Consider the following 24500-nt stretch of genomic DNA (forward strand, 5'->3'; position numbering starts at 1 on the left):
CTGTCAGCAGACTGCTGAACTACTAGTATGAAGAAGATAGAAAAAAAAACCCCACCACAGGTAGGTATACAATTATGGACGAGCACTGACGACACAGAGGTAGCCACAGCCGTGGACTACCGTACTGCGTCTGCTAATATAGAGATAATAATGATATAAAAAATATATATATATCACTACTGCAGGTATATATAATATATAATGACGGACCTGCTGGACGCTGTCAGCAGACTGCTGAACTACTAGTATGAAGAAGATAGAAAAAAAAAACCCACCGCAGGTAGGTATACAATTATGGACGAGCACTGACGACACAGAGGTAGCCACAGCCGTGGACTACCGTACTGCGTCTGCTAATATAGAGATGATAATGATATAAAAAATATATATATATCACTACTGCCGGTATATATAATATATAATGACGGACCTGCTGGACGCTGTCAGCAGACTGCTGAACTACTAGTATGAAGAAGATAGAAAAAAAAACCCCACCACAGGTAGATATACAATTATGGACGAGCACTGATGACACAGAGGTAGCCACAGCCGTGGACTACCGTACTGCGTCTGCTAATATAGAGATGATAATGATATAAAAAATATATATATATCACTACTGCAGGTATATATAATATATAATGACGGACCTGCTGGACGCTGTCAGCAGACTGCTGAACTACTTGTATGAAGAAGATAGAAAAAAAAAACCCACCACAGGTAGGTATACAATTATGGACGAGCACTGACGACACAGAGGTAGCCACAGCCGTGGACTACCGTACTGCGTCTGCTAATATAGACATGATAATGATATAAAAAATATATATATATCACTACTGCAGGTATATATAATATATAATGACGGACCTGCTGGACGCTGTCAGCAGACTGCTGAACTACTAGTATGAAGAAGATAGAAAAAAAAAACCCCACCACAGGTAGGTATACAATTATGGACGAGCACTGACGACACAGAGGTAGCCACAGCCGTGGACTACCGTACTGCGTCTGCTAATATAGAGATGATAATGATATAAAAAATATATATATATCACTACTGCAGGTATATATAATATATAATGACGGACCTGCTGGACGCTGTCAGCAGACTGCTGAACTACTTGTATGAAGAAGATAGAAAAAAAAAACCCACCACAGGTAGGTATACAATTATGGACGAGCACTGACGACACAGAGGTAGCCACAGCCATGGACTACCGTACTGCGTCTGCTAATATAGAGATGATAATGATATAAAAAATATATATATATCACTACTGCAGGTATATATAATATATAATGACGGACCTGCTGGACGCTGTCAGCAGACTGCTGAACTACTAGTATGAAGAAGATAGAAAAAAAAAAACCCCACCACAGGTAGGTATACAATTATGGACGAGCACTGACGACACAGAGGTAGCCACAGCCGTGGACTACCGTACTGGGTCTGCTAATATAGAGATGATAATGATATAAAAATTATATATATATCACTACTGCAGGTATATATAATATATAATGACGGACCTGCTGGACGCTGTCAGCAGACTGCTGAACTACTAGTATGAAGAAGATAGGAAAAAAAAAACACCACAGGTAGGTATACAATTATGGACGAGCACTGACGACACAGAGGTAGCCACAGCCGTGGACTACCGTACTGCGTCTGCTAATATAGAGATGATAAAGATGATAGAGATGAACGAAAAAAATATAACACTACTGCAGGTAAATATTTATATAATATAATGAATGACGGACCTGCTGGACACTGTCAGCAGAATGCGTTTATAGAATAAAAAAAAACACCACAGGAGTGTTTGTTTAACTTTTTCAGGCAGACAATATACTGGTGGTCAGTGGTCACACTGGCAGCAAAAGTGTGCACTGTACTCCTGCTATAACTGCTCCCCAGTCTCCCCCACAATTAAGCTGTGTGAGCAGTGAGCACTCAGCACAGTCAGATATACATAGATGATATATCATGCAGCACACTGAGGCTGAGCACAGATATGGTATGTGACTACTGACTGTGTATTGTTTTTTTTCAGGCAGAGAACGGATTATAATAAATAAAACTGGTGGTCAGTGCAGTGCACTGAGTACTCCTAATGCTCCCCAAAATTATTAGTAGTAATTAAATCTAAATCAAGTGTCTCTCAGTCTCTCTAAATGGAGAGGACGCCAGCCACGTCCTCTCCCTATCAATCTCAATGCACGTGTGAAAATGGCGGCGACGCGCGGCTCCTTATATAGAATCCGAGTCTCGCGAGAATCCGACAGCCAGATGATGACGTTCGGGCGCGCTCGGGTTAACCGAGCAAGGCGGGAGGATCCGAGTCTGCTCGGACCTGTGCAAAAAAGGCTGAAGTTCGGGTGGGTTCGGATTCAGAGGAACCGAACCTGCTCATCTCTACCTGCAGTGCACTTGTTTTGCCCATTAGTGGGCTTTTTTGGTTTGCTAACAACTGTGAATAGGGCCCTTTATCTGTAAATGATATCACTGAGTTACCAGATGTAAATGCAGAAAGCCAGCATTACCGCCAATGAGAAGAAACAGAAACACGTAGCGGCAATAAGCAATCCTGCAAGAAAGAAACAGGTTCGGTGAATAAGCGTCATGTCATTTACAGCCGTGTTACACATTGATCAATTCCTTATATGAAACAATTCTGAAAACAGCTTTGTTGTCACTAGTAAGTGCAGAATATGCGGAAGCTCAGCGTATATCATTTCCTAGAAATCCTGCGTTTGCCCCTGATGGTGTGTAACCATCACATGTATTTTGGGGAGTAACCTGCGCCCTAACCTGGGAATGCCGCACTGAGTACTGTGCACCTGCTGATATATTATATTCAGCAGCACAAAGCTGATTTATGGGCATAAGCGCAATACTAGGCAAATGATGCCACAATCTCACCCAGCTGCTGCCAGTGGAAGATGTAACTTACCCCCCTCACACACACAGATGCCGCCCCTGTCCCCACTGATCCCTATTACTAACACATAGCACATATATGTCTGACTTTCATCACTGTTAGTTACCTGTGTCTATAGGAACATAAGGGTCTTCTGTCCCCTGGACACCGGCATAGTCTGCAGAGGCACCTACATGCAGAGGCGGATTGGCCATAGAGCTCACAGGGAAGATTCCCAGTGGGCCGACGCACCTGTGGGGCCTGTTTTGTTTGAGGACATGTGGTCCTATTTATAGACATAATGAATAAGATGCAAAATAATTTGCTTATATGAAAATTTCTTTGCCACTTAGCCTGTGATTGCAGATAATCTAGTGTGTGCTCTGTCTGCCTGCTTGGCTGACATATAAGATTGAGTGAATAGTGATTGGGATACGCGGTTGGTGTATTAAGCAAGAAAATATATCTTTCTAAAGAATTATATAGTTTCCTAAATTCTAAAGGTGTTGATAATATTTAATTTTATTTCCTTTTAACTTCCCCCTTGATGCTGGACATGCCCACTATCTGGAAAGTCTTGGGGGGAGGCTGCCATGGCCCATGGCTAGAACTTACACCCCTGGTGATGCCCAAGTGGGGCCACTAGTACAATTTTTTCCAGAGCCGCTTTTTGTTCCCAATCCTCCCCTGCCTACATGTGTGGCTGATGTAAGTCCATGGAGAGAATAGAGAAGATGAGCAATGTGTATAGTAACATATAAATAATGAATATTTACTTTGCCTAGTGATGCTGCGACATGACATTTCCTGTGTGTTATGGGGGACGTGTTTCCGTCTCCTGTTACACAGCTATCTGAGTGTTGTGATGTAAATAATATGGGTGTCCACCTGGGGATAGACTCCCCATAATCTGCACCATCATCCCTCACTCAGCATGTGGGCATTCTAGCTGCTGCAGAACTACACATCCCAGCATGTCCTGCCATAGTTTTGCTGTTAAGACATGCTAAAACTGTAACAGGGCATGCTGGGATATGTAGTTCCACACCATACCCTCCAACACTTTACACAGAAAAATCGGCACAAATCCGAAAAGGGGCGTGGCCATGGGTAAAGGGGGAGTGGCCACGCCCTTTTCCTATACTTTCAATAGAAGTTTGGAGAGCCAAAAATCGGTATAGACCATGAAAAAAAGGTACTGTACCTATTAAAAAGGTACAGTTGGAGGGTATGCCACACTAGATTGTCTACCACATGTTGCCTACACCTGCTATAGACACAGGTGAGTAGGCCTGTGTAAGCCATACATGTCACCCCAGTACTATTCTCACATAGTATATCTAGTATAACACTCAGTATGTAACTAGCGCTATATAGGGTGTGATATAGAGAACGGAGGACATTTCATATGGCTGTAGTGACATAAAATTCTGAGTTGATGGCTGAGTGAAGCAGCAAGGACAGATGGAAGTGTCCATGGTAACTGCTAGGCCTATCAGATGGCTGAGGAATCTGGTGATGGGAGGGGCTTAGCCCTTATGAGGAGAGGACTGTAGTGATGGGAAATCTAGTTCACTTTGGTGATTAGTTCATTATGATCTAGTTCACTCAAAAGATTAGTTCAGAAGATTAGTTCATGTAGTTCATCACTTCACTCACTGGCTCTGAGACTGAGAGAAGTGAATGGAATTAGAAGTAGTCTAGACTATTACACATAGAGTAGGTATTTCTAATACTAGCTCATTGTAGGAGTTATAATCTTGTTCAAATGATCAGATATGTTTAATATGTCAGATTTTTTTATATCTAAGAAAAGCAATAAGTTATATAGCAACCTTAGAGTGACATATTTATCCCTGCAATATTAATCCCATTGTTGGTACTAATTTTTACTTCATAATATGCAAGTGAAAAACCCAAATTCAGAGTAATATAATAAGTCACCTTTTTCTGCTTTTAAAATTCAGTAATTAAAAGAAAAAAATGTCCCTTTGTCCAAATGTAACAGACCTTAGAGAGAGATAAAGTGGAGATATTGCAAAGTAACCAATCAGCTTCTGCCCTTTATCTTCAACAGTATATAAAGTGACAGAAGCTGATTGGTTGCTAGGGGAACTGCTCCACTTTATGTCACTTGAAGGTTCATAGTACATATTCCCCTATGTCTTGTGTGGAGTAATCAGACCCTACTGGATAGCATGCAGCACTCAGCACTGTGGGACAGATTTATTAAGCCTGGTGAAGTAATAAAGCAGAAAGAGATAAAGTACCAGCCAATCAGCTCCTAACTTCCATGTTATAGGCTGGGTTTGAAAAATGACAGGAGCTGACTGGCTGGTGCCTAATCACCTTCTACTTTATCACTTCACCAGGCTTAATAAATCTGCCCCTGTGTCTTTGGCTGATTGGTAGTGACAGTGTACCTTGTGACCTAATATGCTAGGTGAATTATTCATGGATATATGCAGTACAGCAGGGGTGGCCAACCCGCGGCTCCTTTCATCCGCCGCATGCAGCTTATCCGGCTCCTGGCCACCGCTGCCCTGCCTCCCCTTCCCCCGTGCTGTTCACCGCGCTACTGCTGTCAGTGAGGGGAGGAGAGCGCAGCATGCACCTCTCCTGCCCCTCACTCTCCGGCAGCTGTTACGCTTCTATTCAGCGCTGGTCCGTGAGCCAATCAGAGCTCGCGGACTGGCAGCTAATTGAAGAGAGATACAGCTGCCGGAGAGTGAGGGGCAGGAAAGAAGCATGCTGCGCTCTCCTCCCCTCACTGACAGCAGCAGCGCGGTGAGCAGCACAGGGGAGGGGGGGGGGCATTGGTGGCACTGTGGGGACATATTTACCTGGCACTGGGGTCATAGCTGGCACTGGGGAGACATGTATATCTGGCACAGGGGGGCATATCTGGCACTGTGGGGACACTGGCATTGGGGGCATAGCTGGCACTGTGAGGACATGTATACCTGGCACTGGGGGGCATATCTGGCACTGTGGGGACACTGGCATTGGGGGCATAGCTGGCACTTTTGGGACAAGTATATCTGGCACTGGGGGCATATCTGGTACTATGGGGACACTGGCATTGGGGGCATAGCTGGCACTGGGGGGACAGATATATCTGGCACTGGGGGCATAGCTGGCACTGGGGGGAAATGTATATCTGGCACTGGTGGGGACATGTATATCTGGCACTGGGGGCAGAGCTGGCACTGTGTGGGGATATGTATATCTGGCACTGGGGGCATATCTGGCACTGTGGGGACACTGGCATCGGGGACATAGCTGGCACTGTGAGGAAATGTATATCTGGCACTGGGGGGCATATCTGGCACTGTGGGCACACTGGCATTGCGGGCATAGCTGGCACTTTTGGGACAAGTATATCTGGCACTGGGGGCATATCTGGCACTGTGGGGACACTGGCATTGGGGGCATTGCTGGCACTGGGGGGATAGGTATATCTGGCACTGGGGGCATAGCTGGCACTGTGGGGAAATGTATATCTGGTACTGGGGGGGACATGTATACCTGGCACTGGGAGGACATGTATATCTGGCACTGGAGGCATATCTGGCACTTTGGGGACACTGGCATTAGGGCATAGCTGGCACTTTGGGGACATATATATCTGGCACTAGGGGCATAGCTGGCACTGTGGGGGCATATATATATCTGGCACTGGAGCATATCTGGCATGGGGGCATAGCTGGCACTGGGGAAAAATGTATATCTGGCACTGGGGGACATGTATATCTGGTACTGGGAGGACATGTATATCTGGCACTTGGGGCATATCTGGCACTGTGGGGACACTGCATTGGGGGCATAGCTGGCACTTTAGGGACATATGGAGGCCGGGCTGAACTGAAGTTGGGCCCTTGCCTCCTCTTGTGTTTGGGTCAGCCACAATTAAAAGGTTTAAATATTAGAATAAATAGGGACTTTATTTAAATGGGCCATCCCTCCTTGCCACCATACCATTTGTTTAATAAAAGCTGACAATTTTATTGGCAAACATTATTCTAGTGTCAGTGTCAGTTATTTCTTTTGTGTATAGAAACATAGAATTTGTCGGCAGATAAGAACCACTTGGCCCATCTAGTCTGCCCCTTTTTATTTTTTTTTTATATTCTTTTTATCACTAACCTTATTTGATCCTTATTTCTTTGTAAGGATATCCTTATGTCTATCCCATGCATGTTTAAATTGCTCTACTGTCTTAGCCTCTACCACCTCTGATGGGAGGCTATTCCACTTGTCCACTACCCTTTCTGTGAAATAATTTTTCCGCAAATTTCCCCTGAACCTCCCCCCCTCCAGTCTCAGTGCATGTCCTCGTGTCCTATTGCTTCTCTTCATTTGGAGAATGTTTCCCTCCTGGACTTTGTTAAAACCCTTCATATATTTGAAAGTTTCTATCATGTCCCCCCTTTCCCTTCTCTGCTCCAAACTATACATATTGAGATTTCTTAGTCTTTCTGGGTATGTTTTGTGATGTAGGCCATGCACCAGAGCTGGATTAAGGCATTGGGGGGCCCGGGGTTCTTAAGACCCGGGGGGCCCTAAGGTCTAAAAATTTTTATATATATATATATATATATATATATATACATACATACACAATGTATCGTTTGAACTAGGGGAGTATCGGGTAGTTTGGATAAATTAGCTATTTTACATATATACACACATATATATATATATATATATATATATATATATATAATGTGGATGTGATGGATGGCACTCATTCAGACTCCACGCCATGTGCAAAAACGGTGAAACTTTAATCAGCCGACATGTTTCGGGGAACACAGCCCCGTCCTCAGGGCCAGACAAACACAACGTACTAATAACATGACTTATATAGTGAACACAACATTAAGACATTACATGCAAATCATACTCACCTGCCACGAGGCGCCGCCGCCCGCCGGACCGTCCAGCCACACTTGCCGTGTCTCCTTCCAGTGACGTCAGCGGTGCGCCGCGTCGCAGGCGAGTATCCTAGGGAACCAGACTGTTTAAGCTGGATGTAACCTAGGGAACATACATAGCAAAAAACTTTATGCAAAGTTGACATGTGTACACCAACATAAAGAAATATAGTTGGAATAAACGTTAACACACCAACCTAACGAACATGTTAAAAACATCTTAAAAACACTGATTATGTCTAGGGCTGTCGCGACTGCAGTTTTGGACCTGATAATAAGTAAACATTGCTACTTATAAAAAGTAAATATTCTGCAATTGAAAACATGTGGAGATATGCCCATACCCCCTTGCCAGAGGTAATAATCCTGATATTCTGAATATAAGCATGACAGAAATGTACTAAAACAAAAATATAAAAAATAATAATAAGGATAAAGGAATAAAGGCATAATGGGACAACGCAAAAAATGGGTTAGATCAATGTATCAATGATGGGTTTTTAGGGAATACTTTTATAGGGTACTAATAGGAAATAATAAAAAATGATTTTAGAGGATAAACTTAAAGAAAACATTGTAACCCCAAATTTTCGTTAAGCCCCCCAGGTGATAAGGTCCCCAATTTATAGATCCATCTGGATTCTTTTTGTAGAAGGGCCCTATCCCTGTTCCCTCCTCTAAGTTTGGGGGGAACATGGTCAATAAGGATTGCCCTGATGCTTGCTACCCTGTGTCCCATAGTAAAGCAGTGCCTGGCGAATGGTTGTTCGCTGTTTTTCTTTTCAAAGGCTTTCTTAATGGCACTCCTATGGAGAGCCATTCTCTCCCGGAATTGCCTAATGGTCTTACCCACATAGGCTAATCTACAGGGACAAGTGAGCATGTACACCACATGTGTCGTGGTGCACGTCAACCGGTGTAGAATGGGTATTTTACGACCTGTGGATGGATGATTGAATGAGGTGCCCACCAGTAGTGTATTACATGTGGCGCACCCCAGACACCGAAAGCAACCATTTTTGGCTCTCAGAAAATGAGTCTCCCTTTCCTTGGCCATGTTGGTGATATCCAATTGAACTATTCGGTCTCCTATGTTCCTCCCCCTGGTGTGACTAGGTAAAAGTGCTGTGTTAGACAGGGAGGACAGGGATATGTCTGTTTGGATTATTGGCCACATCTGTTTGGCTTTTTTTACCAGTTGTTTGCTACGAGTCGTGTATTTGTTAATCCAGGGGAATATTTCCCTGTCAGGGGGTTTGTTAATATGGCTGGGTTCCAAAACTTGCTGGCGGGTCATGTCTAACACCCGTCTTTTGGACACCTCAAGGTCTGCTAGGGGGTAGCCTCGTTCCGCGAATTTATACTGCATGCAATCTAGTGCTCTGGAGGATTCTTCTGGATCAGACGTGATCCTCCGGACTTGCAAAAATTGCGAGTACGGGAGTCCCTTGCGCAAGGGGGCTGGATGGAAACTTTGATATTTTAATAATGTATTCCTGTCAGTAGCTTTTACATACAGGGAAGTGTTAAGTTGACCCTCCCTTACGGAGATCGTCACATCCAGATAGTTAATGACATCATTATGTATGTCATACGTGAATTGTACTGGATGGCTGGTCTTGTTGTGATTATCCAAAAGGGATACAAGATTGTCCCTAGGTCCCTGCCATAAGATGAGCAGGTCGTCAATGTAACGCCTGTAGTAAAAAACCTGCGCGGATACCTGTGGATCTAAGGAAAACATTTGAACTTCAAGGCGGTACATGAATGCATTTGTGTACGATGGGGCCACAGCCGACCCCATCGCACATCCGGCAAGCTGTAACCAAAATTTACCATTAAAAACAAAATAATTCCTGTTGAGTATTTTATCCAACAGTGACATGAAAAGCGCTATCTCCGGGCCCTTGTACTCAGGATTATTTTCAATAAGCGATCTCACCGCCTCTATACCTGCATCATGTGGGATACAGGTATAGAGGCTGGTGACATCAGCACTGCAAAGGCTCAACCCCTCCGGCAAGGGACCCAAATCTCTTAGCTGTAGAAGCAAAGCCGTGGAGTCCTTGAGGTAGGACGGTGCAGCTTGCACACAGGGGTTGAGGTATGCATCCAAGAAAATGGATATGGGATGGTATAGAGACCCTCTGGCCGATACTATGGGGCGGCCCGGGGGGTCAATCAATGTTTTATGGACCTTGGGGACCGTATAAAACAATGGTGCAATGGGAAAATCAACTGTGAGTGCTTTGAATGCTTGTGTAGAAATAGACCCCCGTTCACTTGCTTCTTTCAGCATAGCGTCCAATTCTTTTTTGAACTCCTGGGTGGGGTCCTTGGATAACTTCTTATATATTGTTAAATCACTCAATTGGCGATCACATTCTTTGATGTAATCGTCCAAGTCCTGCACCACTGTCGCTCCCCCCTTGTCCGCTCTCCGGATCACTATGTCAGTTCTATTGGACAGATCCTTCAATGCCTTTCTCTCAGGCTTGGATATGTTGGAGTAACCTGCAGTATCTGGCAGGTGAGTATGATTTGCATGTAATGTCTTAATGTTGTGTTCACTATATAAGTCATGTTATTAGTACGTTGTGTTTGTCTGGCCCTGAGGACGGGGCTGTGTTCCCCGAAACATGTCGGCTGATTAAAGTTTCACCGTTTTTGCACATGGCGTGGAGTCTGAATGAGTGCCATCCATCACATCCACATTAGCTATCTGGGTCTGCGCTGCATTACCCACAGGAATGGCACCTCAGCAGTTGAATTCATGAGGAGTGGAGTGCCGGGACATTTGTCAGTTGGTTTATATATATATATACACATACATACATATACAGTGTGTGTATATATATATATATATATATATATATATATATATCCCGTGTGTGTGTGTATATATATATATATATATATATATATATACACAAACAATCCTCGGCACTCCGTTATCGGTACTGGTGCAGCATGCCAAATGAATAAACGAGGCCACCCCATTTATTCCAGCTTAACGTTTCGGTCTTTATTGACCGTCTTCAGAAGCAACATATATTCTGTGTGTGTATATATATATATATATATATATATATATATATATGTATATATATACATATATATATGTATATATATATATATATGTATATATATACATATATACATATATATATATATATATACATATATATATATATATATATATATATATACACATACACACACACAACCCAGAACCTACGTTTAAATTTACTATTTAACTTTAAGAAAAAATTAACAGCCCATCCTGACCTTAAAGACAGGACTAGAGCCTGTCTCTTCACCCGCGCTGGCAGGGAGCTTCCTTGTTTCCTGCAGCCTGCATGCTCAGCCAGTCGCTGAGCAGCAGGCTGCAACATGACATATTATTGGGCAGCTGAGCCGTCGCTCAGCACAAGCAGCCCAGGAAGCGGCGAAGCGCTCAGCGGCGCCGGCGGCTGTGTGAGCGGCGGCTGCTGCTGGGCTCATAGTGGGGAGGGGAGCGCAGTGCAGTGCTGCGGATCGGATCGGATTACAGATCCGATCTGTTGCGCGTGACGGGGGCCCCTTCAGACAGGGGGGCCCGGGGTACTTAACCCCGGAGCCCCCCCCCTTAATCCGGCTCTGCCATGCACCATTTTAGTTGCCCTCCTTTGTACAGTTTCTAATGTATTAATATCCTTTTGAAGATATGGCCTCCAGAACTGAATACAGTATTCTAGATGAGGCCGTACCAATGACCTATACAGTGGCATTATTACTTCTTTCTTTCTGCTGCTGATTCCTCTCCCAATGCAGCCAAGCATCTGACTAGCCTTCCTCATTGCCTTGTTACATTGCTTACCTGCTTTTAAGTCATCTGAAATAGTGACTCCTAGATCCCTTTCCTCTTCAGTAGTTTCCAGTATAGTGCCATTAATACTGTATTTAGCTTTAGGATTTTTGAGACCCAAGTGCATGATTTTGCATTTTTTGGCATTAAACTGTAATTGCCAGACTCTTGACCATTCCTCTAGTCTACCTAGATCCTCAATCATTTGTTTTACCCCACCTGGTGTGTCTACCCTGTTGCATACCTTTGTGTCATCTGCAAAAAGGCATACTTTCCCTTTAATGACATTTGCAATGTCACCAATAAAGATATTAAAAAGCACTGGTCCAAGTACAGATCCCTGGGGTACTCCACTGGTAACATTTCCCTCCTGTGAATGCACTCCATTTACCACAACTCTCTGTGTTCTATCCTTCAACCAAGATCTTATCCATTCAATAATCCTAATATCCAATCCCAAACTTTCAAGTTTATTTAGCAGTCTGCGATGTGGAACTGTGTCAAAAGCCTTACTAAAGTCTAGATAAGCTATATCCATGGCTCCACCTTTATCCATCACTTTAGTCACGCAATCAAAAAAGTCAATAAGATTTGTTTGACATGATCTCCCCCCAGTGAATCCATGCTGTTTGGGATCCAGTAAATTGCCGGATTTCAGATAATCTACAACTCTTTCTTTTAAGAGTGTTTCCATCAATTTCCCTACTACTGATGTAAGACTCACTGGTCTGTAGTTGTTTGCCTCTTCCTTGCTTCCACTTTTGTGCAGTGGGACTACGTTTGCTCTTTTCCAGTCCCCTGGAATTTCTCCTGTAGCTAATGACTGGTTGAATAATTCTGTCAATGGTGCTACCAGCACCTCTTTAAGTTCTTTTAGTATCCTTGGATGTATCCCATCTGGCCCCATAGATTTGTCCACTTTCAGCTTTGAGAGTTCTGTTAGGACCTTCTCCTCTGTAAATGTACTTGTTTCATTTTCCTGAATATCCCTGCAACTTAACTGTGGCCCCTTCCCCTCTCTTTCAGTAGTAAATACTGAGCAAAAATAATCATTAAGATGATCTGCTATTAAATTGTCTCCTTCAACAAGACTCCCAGTGTCAGTCTTTAGTTTTATAATTCCGCCTTTTGTTTTTCTCTTTTCGCTTATATACCTAAAAAAAGTTTTGCCTCCTTTACCCACTGACTGGGCCATTTTCTCCTCAGCTTGTGCCTTTGCACATCTGATTACCTTCTTTGTCTCCTTCTGTCTAACAAGATATATCTTTTTGTCTTCATTATTTTGTGTCTGCTTATATTTCCTAAAAGCCATCTTTTTTGCTCTCACAATATTTGCTACTTCTTTTTCAAACCACACTGGCTTCCTTTTCCTTGTGTTTTTCCTAACAGTTTTGATACAAAGGTCTGTTGCCTTCAATATTGCACATTTGAATGTTTTCCACCTCTCCTGCACTGTTTCCAAGTTCCTCCACTCTGCCAAAGAATTACTTACACATTTTCCCATCCCTACAAAATCAGCCTTCCTAAAATCCAACACCTTTGTTTTTGTATGGGACGAGTCAGTCTCTGTCTTAATGCTGAACCATACTGCTTGATGATCACTGGATCCCAGGTTTTCACCCACTTTTACGTCCGATAATCTGTCTCCATTTGTAAGTATTAAGTCTAATATTGCGTCTTTCCGAGTGGGCTCCCTCACCAATTGGTGGAGGGATGCTCCCTGAAGGGAATTGAAAATGTTCCTACTTCTAGTGGAACTAGCAACAGACACCTCCCAGTTTACATCAGGAAGATTAAAGTCTCCCATGATTATTACCTCTCCTTTTAATGCCACGTTAGTTATGTCCTGCAATAGGTTCTTGTCAAGTTCCTCTTCCTGACCTGGTGGCCTGTATATCACACCAATACGAATAATCAACTTTTCCCCTGTTTCTATGGTCACCCAAAGGGCCTCAGTTTTTTCTTCAATACTTTGTATTAATGTAGTATGTATGGCATTTTTTACATACATTGCTACCCCTCCTCCGATTTTTCCAATTCTGTCCTTCCTAAATAAAGTATATCCTGGTATAGCTATGTCCCAGTCATGATTTTCATTGTACCATGACTCTGTAATTGCCACAATGTCTAGATCATCCCTTGTCATTATTGCAGTAAGTTCTGGGATTTTATTTCCTAAGCTCCTAGCATTTGCACACATAGCTTTTAGAGTTTTGTTTGTGCTTTTTCTGTTCCTAGCTATGTTCTTCTCTCTGCCTATTTTTATTTGGTTTTGATCTGAATTATCTTCTGTTGCTGTGGATATGCTTCCTATTCCCTTTGCCTGCAGAAACAATACCTCTGTTTTGGGGGAGCAGATTTCTTTATTCCTATTTGGTTCACTGCCCCCCTTTGTTAGTTTAAATAGTTCTTGATGAAGCATCCAAACTGTTCAGTTAGTATTCTCGTTCCCCCTGAAGATGGGTGCAGGCCGTCACTTTTGTATAAGCTCCTATCTTGCCAGATGGTGTGACTATGGCCTATAAATCCAAATCTCTCCTCATTGCACCATGTCCTTAGCCAAACATTGAAGTTTCTGATGCAATGAGTTCTGTCTTCCCCTCTGTGTACTGGCAATACTTCTGAAAAAGATACAGTGGTTGCCACTAGAGATGAGCGGGTTCGGTTTCTTTGAATCCGAACCCGCACGAACTTCACTTTTTTTTTCACGGGTCCGAGCGACTCGGATCTTCCCGCCTTGCTCGGTTAACCCGAGCGCGCCCGAACGTCATCATGACGCTGTCGGATTCTCGCGAGGCTCGGATTCTATCGCGAGACTCGGATTCTATATAAGGAGCCGCGCGTCGCCGCCATTTTCACACGTGCATTGAGATTGATAGGGAGAGGACGTGGCTGGCGTCCTCTCCATTTAGATTAGATTTAGAAGAGAGAGAGAGAGAGAGATTGCTGTGATACTGTAGATTAGAAGAGAGTGCAGACAGAGTTTAGTGACTGACGACCACAGTGACCAGTGACCACCAGAGACAGTGCAGTTGTTTGTTTTATTTAATATATCCGTTCTCTGCCTGAAAAAAACGATACACAGTCACACAGTGACTCAGTCTGTGTGCACTGCTCAGCCCAGTGTGCTGCACATCAATGTATTGTATATAAAGCTTATAATTGTGGGGGAGACTGGGGAGCACTGCAGGTTGTTATAGCAGGAGCCAGGAGTACATGATAAATAATATTATATTAAAATTAAACAGTGCACACTTTTGCTGCAGGAGTGCCACTGCCAGTGTGACTAGTGGTGACCAGTGCCTGACCACCAGTATATTAGTAGTATTGTATACTATCTCTTTATCAACCAGTCTATATTAGCAGCAGACACAGTACAGTGCGGTAGTTCACGGCTGTGGCTACCTCTGTGTCGGCACTCGGCAGGCAGTCCGTCCATCCATAATTGTATTATAATATATACCACCTAACCGTGGTTTTTTTTTCATTCTTTATACCGTCGTCATACTAGTTGTTACGAGTATACTACTATCTATTTATCAACCAGTGTACAGTGCGGTAGTTCACGGCTGTGGCTACCTCTGTGTCGGCACTCGGCAGGCAGTCCGTCCAACCATAATTGTATTATAATATATACCACCTAACCGTGGTTTTTTTTTCATTCTTTATACCGTCGTCATACTAGTTGTTACGAGTATACTACTATCTCTTTATCAACCAGTGTACAGTGCGGTAGTTCACGGCTGTGGCTACCTCTGTGTCGGCACTCGGCAGGCAGTCCGTCCATCCATAATTGTATTATAATATATACCACCTAACCGTGGTTTTTTTTTCATTCTTTATACCGTCGTCATACTAGTTGTTACGAGTATACTACTATCTCTATATCAACCAGTGTACAGTGCGGTAGTTCACGGCTGTGGCTACCTCTGTGTCGGCACTCGGCAGGCAGTCCGTCCAACCATAATTGTATTATAATATATACCACCTAACCGTGGTTTTTTTTTCATTCTTTATACCGTCGTCATACTAGTTGTTACGAGTATACTACTATCTCTTTATCAACCAGTGTACAGTGTGGTAGTTCACGGCTGTGGCTACCTCTGTGTCGGCACTCGGCAGGCAGTCCGTCCAACCATAATTGTATTATATACCACCTAACCGTGGTTTTTTTTTCATTCTTTATACCGTCGTCATACTAGTTGTTACGAGTATACTACTATCTCTTTATCAACCAGTGTACAGTGCGGTAGTTCACGGCTGTGGCTACCTCTGTGTCGGCACTCGGCAGGCAGTCCGTCCAACCATAATTGTATTATAATATATACCACCTAACCGTGGTTTTTTTTTCATTCTTTATACCGTCGTCATACTAGTTGTTACGAGTATACTACTATCTCTTTATCAACCAGTGTACAGTGCGGTAGTTCACGGCTGTGGCTACCTCTGTGTCGGCACTCGGCAGGCAGTCCGTCCATCCATAATTGTATTATAATATATACCACCTAACCGTGTTTTTTTTTTCATTCTTTATACCGTCGTCATACTAGTTGTTACGAGTATACTACTATCTCTTTATCAACCAGTGTACAGTGCGGTAGTTCACGGCTGTGGCTACCTCTGTGTCGGCACTCGGCAGGCAGTCCGTCCAACCATAATTGTATTATAATATATACCACCTAACCGTGGTTTTTTTTTCATTCTTTATACCGTCGTCATACTAGTATCTCTTTATCAACCAGTGTACAGTGCGGTAGTTCACGGCTGTGGCTACCTCTGTGTCGGCACTCGGCAGGCAGTCCGTCCATCCATAATTGTATTATATACCACCTAACCGTGGTTTTTTTATACCACCTAACCGTGGCAGTCCGTCCATAATTGTATACTAGTATCCAATCCATCCATCTCCATTGTTTACCTGAGGTGCCTTTTAGTTCTGCCTATAAAATATGGAGAACAAAAAAGTTGAGGTTCCAAAATTAGGGAAAGATCAAGATCCACTTCCACCTCGTGCTGAAGCTGCTGCCACTAGTCATGGCCGAGACGATGAAATGCCAGCAACGTCGTCTGCCAAGGCCGATGCCCAATGTCATAGTACAGAGCATGTCAAATCCAAAACACCAAATATCAGAAAAAAAAGGACTCCAAAACCTAAAATAAAATTGTCGGAGGAGAAGCGTAAACTTGCCAATATGCCATTTACCACACGGAGTGGCAAGGAACGGCTGAGGCCCTGGCCTATGTTCATGGCTAGTGGTTCAGCTTCACATGAGGATGGAAGCACTCAGCCTCTCGCTAGAAAACTGAAAAGACTCAAGCTGGCAAAAGCACCGCAAAGAACTGTGCGTTCTTTGAAATCCCAAATCCACAAGGAGAGTCCAATTGTGTCGGTTGCGATGCCTGACCTTCCCAACACTGGACGTGAAGAGCATGCGCCTTCCACCATTTGCACGCCCCCTGCAAGTGCTGGAAGGAGCACCCGCAGTCCAGTTCCTGATAGTCAGATTGAAGATGTCAGTGTTGAAGTACACCAGGATGAGGAGGATATGGGTGTTGCTGGCGCTGGGGAGGAAATTGACCAGGAGGATTCTGATGGTGAGGTGGTTTGTTTAAGTCAGGCACCCGGGGAGACACCTGTTGTCCGTGGGAGGAATATGGCCGTTGACATGCCAGGTGAAAATACCAAAAAAATCAGCTCTTCGGTGTGGAGGTATTTCACCAGAAATGCGGACAACAGGTGTCAAGCCGTGTGTTCCCTTTGTCAAGCTGTAATAAGTAGGGGTAAGGACGTTAACCACCTCGGAACATCCTCCCTTATACGTCACCTGCAGCGCATTCATAATAAGTCAGTGACAAGTTCAAAAACTTTGGGTGACAGCGGAAGCAGTCCACTGACCAGTAAATCCCTTCCTCTTGTAACCAAGCTCACGCAAACCACCCCACCAACTCCCTCAGTGTCAATTTCCTCCTTCCCCAGGAATGCCAATAGTCCTGCAGGCCATGTCACTGGCAAGTCTGACGAGTCCTCTCCTGCCTGGGATTCCTCCGATGCATCCTTGCGTGTAACGCCTACTGCTGCTGGCGCTGCTGTTGTTGCCGCTGGGAGTCGATGGTCATCCCAGAGGGGAAGTCGTAAGCCCACTTGTACTACTTCCAGTAAGCAATTGACTGTTCAACAGTCCTTTGCGAGGAAGATGAAATATCACAGCAGTCATCCTACTGCAAAGCGGATAACTGAGTCCTTGACAACTATGTTGGTGTTAGACGTGCGTCCGGTATCCGCCGTTAGTTCACAGGGAACTAGACAATTTATTGAGGCAGTGTGCCCCCGTTACCAAATACCATCTAGGTTCCACTTCTCTAGGCAGGCGATACCGAGAATGTACACGGACGTCAGAAAAAGACTCACCAGTGTCCTAAAAAATGCAGTTGTACCCAATGTCCACTTAACCACGGACATGTGGACAAGTGGAGCAGGGCAGGGTCAGGACTATATGACTGTGACAGCCCACTGGGTAGATGTATGGACTCCCGCCGCAAGAACAGCAGCGGCGGCACCAGTAGCAGCATCTCGCAAACGCCAACTCTTTCCTAGGCAGGCTACGCTTTGTATCACCGCTTTCCAGAATACGCACACAGCTGAAAACCTCTTACGGCAACTGAGGAAGATCATCGCGGAATGGCTTACCCCAATTGGACTCTCCTGTGGATTTGTGGCATCGGACAACGCCAGCAATATTGTGTGTGCATTAAATATGGGCAAATTCCAGCACGTCCCATGTTTTGCACATACCGTGAATTTGGTGGTGCAGAATTTTTTAAAAAACGACAGGGGCGTGCAAGAGATGCTGTCGGTGGCCAGAAAAATTGCGGGACACTTTCGGCGTACAGGCACCACGTACAGAAGACTGGAGCACCACCAAAAACTACTGAACCTGCCCTGCCATCATCTGAAGCAAGAAGTGGTAACGAGGTGGAATTCAACCCTCTATATGCTTCAGAGGTTGGAGGAGCAGCAAAAGGCCATTCAAGCCTATACAATTGAGCACGATATAGGAGATGGAATGCACCTGTCTCAAGTGCAGTGGAGAATGATTTCAACGTTGTGCAAGGTTCTGATGCCCTTTGAACTTGCCACACGTGAAGTCAGTTCAGACACTGCCAGCCTGAGTCAGGTCATTCCCCTCATCAGGCTTTTGCAGAAGAAGCTGGAGGCATTGAAGAAGGAGCTAACACGGAGCGATTCCGCTAGGCATGTGGGACTTGTGGATGCAGCCCTTAATTCGCTTAACAAGGATTCACGGGTGGTCAATCTGTTGAAATCAGAGCACTACATTTTGGCCACCGTGCTCGATCCTAGATTTAAAGCCTACCTTGGATCTCTCTTTCCGGCAGACACAGGTCTGCTGGGGTTGAAAGACCTGCTGGTGACAAAATTGTCAAGTCAAGCGGAACGCGACCTGTCAACATCTCCTCCTTCACATTCTCCCGCAACTGGGGGTGCGAGGAAAAGGCTCAGAATTCCGAGCCCACCCGCTGGCGGTGATGCAGGGCAGTCTGGAGCGACTGCTGATGCTGACATCTGGTCCGGACTGAAGGACCTGACAACGATTACGGACATGTCGTCTACTGTCACTGCATATGATTCTCTCAACATTGATAGAATGGTGGAGGATTATATGAGTGACCGCATCCAAGTAGGCACGTCACACAGTCCGTACTTATACTGGCAGGAAAAAGAGGCAATTTGGAGGCCCTTGCACAAACTGGCTTTATTCTACCTAAGTTGCCCTCCCACAAGTGTGTACTCCGAAAGAGTGTTTAGTGCCGCCGCTCACCTTGTCAGCAATCGGCGTACGAGGTTACATCCAGAAAATGTGGAGAAGATGATGTTCATTAAAATGAATTATAATCAATTCCTCCGCGGAGACATTGACCAGCAGCAATTGCCTCCACAAAGTACACAGGGAGCTGAGATGGTGGATTCCAGTGGGGACGAATTGATAATCTGTGAGGAGGGGGATGTACACGGTGATATATCGGAGGGTGAAGATGAGGTGGACATCTTGCCTCTGTAGAGCCAGTTTGTGCAAGGAGAGATTAATTGCTTCTTTTTTGTGGGGGGTCCAAACCAACCCGTCATATCAGTCACAGTCGTGTGGCAGACCCTGTCACTGAAATGATGGGTTGGTTAAAGTGTGCATGTCCTGTTTTGTTTATACAACATAAGGGTGGGTGGGAGGGCCCAAGGATAATTCCATCTTGCACCTCTTTTTTCTTTTCTTTTTCTTTGCATCATGTGCTGATTGGGGAGGGTTTTTTGGAAGGGACATCCTGCGTGACACTGCAGTGCCACTCCTAGATGGGCCCGGTGTTTGTGTCGGCCACTAGGGTCGCTAATCTTACTCACACAGCTACCTCATTGCGCCTCTTTTTTTCTTTGCGTCATGTGCTGTTTGGGGAGGGTTTTTTGGAAGGGACATCCTGCGTGACACTGCAGTGCCACTCCTAGATGTGCCCGGTGTTTGTGTCGGCCACTAGGGTCGCTAATCTTACTCACACAGCTACCTCATTGCGCCTCTTTTTTTCTTTGCGTCATGTGCTGTTTGGGGAGGGTTTTTTGGAAGGGACATCCTGCGTGACACTGCAGTGCCACTCCTAGATGTGCCCGGTGTTTGTGTCGGCCACTAGGGTCGCTAATCTTACTCACACAGTCAGCTACCTCATTGCGCCTCTTTTTTTCTTTGCGTCATGTGCTGTTTGGGGAGGGTTTTTTGGAAGGGCCATCCTGCGTGACACTGCAGTGCCACTCCTAGATGGGCCCGGTGTTTGTGTCGGCCACTAGGGTCGCTAATCTTACTCACACAGCTACCTCATTGCGCCTCTTTTTTTCTTTGCGTCATGTGCTGTTTGGGGAGGGTTTTTTGGAAGGGACATCCTGCGTGACACTGCAGTGCCACTCCTAGATGGGCCCGGTGTTTGTGTCGGCAACTAGGGTCGCTTATCTTACTCACACAGCGACCTCGGTGCAAATTTTAGGACTAAAAATAATATTGTGAGGTGTGAGGTATTCAGAATAGACTGAAAATGAGTGTAAATTATGGTTTTTGAGGTTAATAATACTTTGGGATCAAAATGACCCCCAAATTCTATGATTTAAGCTGTTTTTTAGTGTTTTTGGAAAAAAACACCCGAATCCAAAACACACCCGAATCCGACAAAAATAATTCGGTGAGGTTTTGCCAAAACGCGTTCGAACCCAAAACACGGCCGCGGAACCGAACCCAAAACCAAAACACAAAACCCGAAAAATTTCAGGCGCTCATCTCTAGTTGCCACCTGCTTCAGAGCAGTCCCTAACTTCCTAAATTCATCTTTTACAGCCATGAGTTCAGCATTTGCCAGGTCATTTGTCCCTAGGTGGACAATGACATCCACCTCCCCATCTTTTCTTGCTGCCTTCACAATTCTTAGCATGCGCTCTTTATCCCTTGGAGCTGTGGCTGCAGGTAAGCACCTTACTTGTTTCTGTACTTCATTTGCATTTCCCAGATGTATTCCTCTAATAATGGAATCTCCCAAGAGAACTGCAGTCCTTTTTGGAGATTCAATTTTCCTGTTCCATTTCCTGTTCCTATAGTTGGTAGATGTCCCCATATCCTCCTGTTCTGTAGTGCCTCTATTAGTTGTATCTTCCAGCCCTGCAAGAGTAGCATACGAGTTTTGCAGTGTCACCGCTTGCGGAAGGTGTCTGTGTCCCTCTGGAAATCTCTGCCCTTGAGAGCCCACAGTAGTCCAGGCAGAATGTCTTCTGGTGGCTCTCTGAGGCAGTGGAGGCTTCAAAGACACATACATCCTACAAATCTCAGCATGCAGTTTTGCTATCTCTTCCTTCAGCAGAGAAAATTGCTCACAGATTGGACAGCAGCTGAGTCTCCACACTGCCTCTTTCCAAACAAATGCTTTATATCCATTGCACTGCACAAGGCCAAACATTGTATCAGATGTGAATGGTATTGCAAATTTGTGTGTTACTTGGTGTATTTTAAAACTCACCTGTTGCTGTATTCTAACTCACCTGCTGCTGTTTCAAACTCACTTAATAAGCCAAGCCAGTGGCGGATTTAGGGGGGGGGCACCCAGGCACGTGCCCCCCCTGTCATTTAGGATATATTCATAATACAGTAGCTGCATGGGCTGTGGGGACCGCATGCAACCTGCGGTCCCCACAGCCCATGCCGCTACTGTATTATGAATATAGCGTGTCACCAGGAAGCAGGGCTGGCCGGAGCGGAGTAGCGTGGTCACAGCGGCGGATTGGCTCCTATATCCGCGGCTGCGGCGATAAGAGCTTCTGCGCATGCTCAGAAACCCTTTCAAGCCGGAGCCGCGGCAGTGAAGAGAGAGTCTGCTGGCTGCTGCCCTCACCCGTGTATCCGTGTATGACTGACTTTGCAATGCGTCCTCTCCCTGCTGCAGGGAGAGGACGCATTGCAAAGTCAGACATACACGGATACTGCACGCTGTGTAAGATGGGACTGTTCTATGATAGGAAGTCAGGGTTTGGATGCCTAGGAGAGCTGCAGGAAAGTTATTCCTGAATCCTCAGTGTCAGTTTGTGTATATCAGTAAGTCAGCATCTGTGTCAGCATCTGTTTGTCAATGTATCAGCATCTGTGTGTCAGTGTCTGTGGCAACATCTGTCTGCGTCAGTGTGTCAGCATGTTTCTGTGTGTCAGTGTCAGTGTCTGTCTGTGTTAGCGTCTGTGTGTCAACAGCTGTCTGTCAGCATGTTTCTATGTGTCAGTACCAGCATCTTTCTGTGTGTCTGTGTCAGCAACAGTGTGTCAGTATCTGTCTGAGTGTCAGAACCTGTGTGTTAGCTTCTGTCTGTGTGTGTCAGCCCCCTAGAAAGAGTACCCCCAATCCCCCCCCCCCCCCCCCACCAAATGCAGCACATACACTGTCCACCCCTTTTTTTTTATTTTGTAGGCCAATGTCTTTTAATATTTTCCACCTGGGGGCCAATGTATTATTTTTTTTGTGAGGCATACATTATCTTTATTTTTACTGTCCGGGGCCAATGTAGTTTTTTTTCTGTAGTGACCAATGTGTTTTATTGTTTTCTGTAGTGGCTAGTGTGTGGGTTTTTTCTGTGTGTGCCAATATGATTTTTTTCTTTTTTCGTGTGTGTGTGTGTGTGTGTGTGTGTGTGTGTGTGTGTGTGTGTGTGTGTGTGTGTGTGTGTGCCCGGACTACTGTGGCTGGGTCCCACCGCTGCCTGTACCTGCTGCGGTCGCTGTCAGTCAGGGCAGCCTGATCATGGCGAAGCCCTTGTGTGTGCGGGCGCTGCGGCTCTCCGGGGCTGCCCGGTTTCTGCGCTCTCTCCGTGTGCAGAATCTCCACACCAGCTCCACTCTGGCCTCCAAGGCGCCGGTGTCCACCGCAACGGGCCATGGTCATGACGACCATGAGGATGATATGACCGACTCCTATGCCAGGGTAAGACCCTCACTTATATACCTACTATAGTGTCATTGCCTATATGTGCCATACCCCCTATATCCTATAAACTGTGCCATGTGTACTGAGGTGACTCCTCCTGTATACCTGTCCATACTATTCCTATATACTGTGTGCCCTGTATGAGGTGATACCCCCTATATACGCACTCACTCCGTCCCCTACCAGACCTGTCCCTGCACACTCACCCTATCCCCTACCAGACCTGTCCCTGCACACTCACCCTATCCCCTACCAGACCTGTCCCTGCACACTCACCCTGTCCCTTACCAGACCTGCCCCTGCACACTCACCCTATCCCCGCACACTCACCCTGTCCCCTACCAGACCTGTCCTTGTATACTCACCCTGTCACTCACTAGCCACCAGACCTGTACTCCATGTCCACAGCGTGATAAAAAATGAGGTTGTGGCTCGTTGGTATGGCACTGTGACGTCACAACCCTTGTTATGAGACCACACCCACCTTCCCAGGAGCGTGCGCAAAAATCCCCCCCCCCCGCCTTCCCCTGTCATGGTGCCCCCCCTGTCATTTTGTTCTGGATCCGCCCCTGAGCCAAGCCTCACTTTATAATGCACGCCTCTCACAAAGAGCACGCTCTCTGATTCTGGTCACTGTTTATATAGTTTCTCAGGTAGCTGTTCTATTCAGCCCCTCCTCCTAATCACTTCACACCTAGATTCAGCCACTCCTCCTCCTAGTTTCTCTTCACACTTTAAGAAAGCGCAAGTGAAAGCACAGAGACAAACACAGCCAAATTCTCACTCCTTTTTCACACAATATTACAATCCCTATATGGATATACAGAGAATACTCACCTGCTGCTGTTTCAAACTCACTTAATAAGCCAAGCCTCACTTTATAATGCACGCCTCTCACAAAGAGCACGCTCTCTGAGTCTGGTCACTGTTTATATAGTTTCTCAGGTAGCTGTTCTATTCAGCCCCTCCTCCTAATCACTTCACACCTAGATTCAGCCACTCCTCCTCCTAGTTTCTCTTCACACTCTAAGAAAGCACAAGTGAAAGCACAGAGACAAACACAGCCAAATTCTCACTCCTTTTTCACACAATATTACAATCCCTATATGGATATACAGAGAATACTCACCTGCTGCTGTTTCAAACTCACTTAATAAGCCAAGCCTCACTTTATAATGCACGCCTCTCACAAAGAGTGTATGTTGGTGTATGCGTCCGAATGAAGAACAGTCTACGATAGACATTTTAAGAGAACGGAGGACATTTCATATGGCTGTAGTGACATCA

The 24500-nt window shown here is 45.2% G+C and overlaps 1 protein-coding gene across 1 annotated transcript in view; it reads right to left on the reverse strand.

The window, feature by feature from the left end:
• Nucleotides 1-9665, reverse strand: part of LOC134949773 (rap guanine nucleotide exchange factor 1-like) — a 40193-nt gene extending 30528 nt beyond the window's left edge. The window contains exons 1-3 of the mRNA XM_063938509.1: nucleotides 9408-9665; nucleotides 8055-8058; nucleotides 7835-7964 (exon numbers count right to left, since the gene is read on the reverse strand). Of these exons, the coding sequence (XP_063794579.1) occupies nucleotides 7835-7964; nucleotides 8055-8058; nucleotides 9408-9665 (392 nt within the window). The remainder of the gene's footprint in view (nucleotides 1-7834; nucleotides 7965-8054; nucleotides 8059-9407) is intronic.
• Nucleotides 9666-24500: the final 14835 nt, after the last annotated feature.

The sequence above is a fragment of the Pseudophryne corroboree genome, chromosome 8 (assembly GCF_028390025.1).
Source record: "Pseudophryne corroboree isolate aPseCor3 chromosome 8, aPseCor3.hap2, whole genome shotgun sequence".
Taxonomy (NCBI): domain Eukaryota; kingdom Metazoa; phylum Chordata; class Amphibia; order Anura; family Myobatrachidae; genus Pseudophryne; species Pseudophryne corroboree.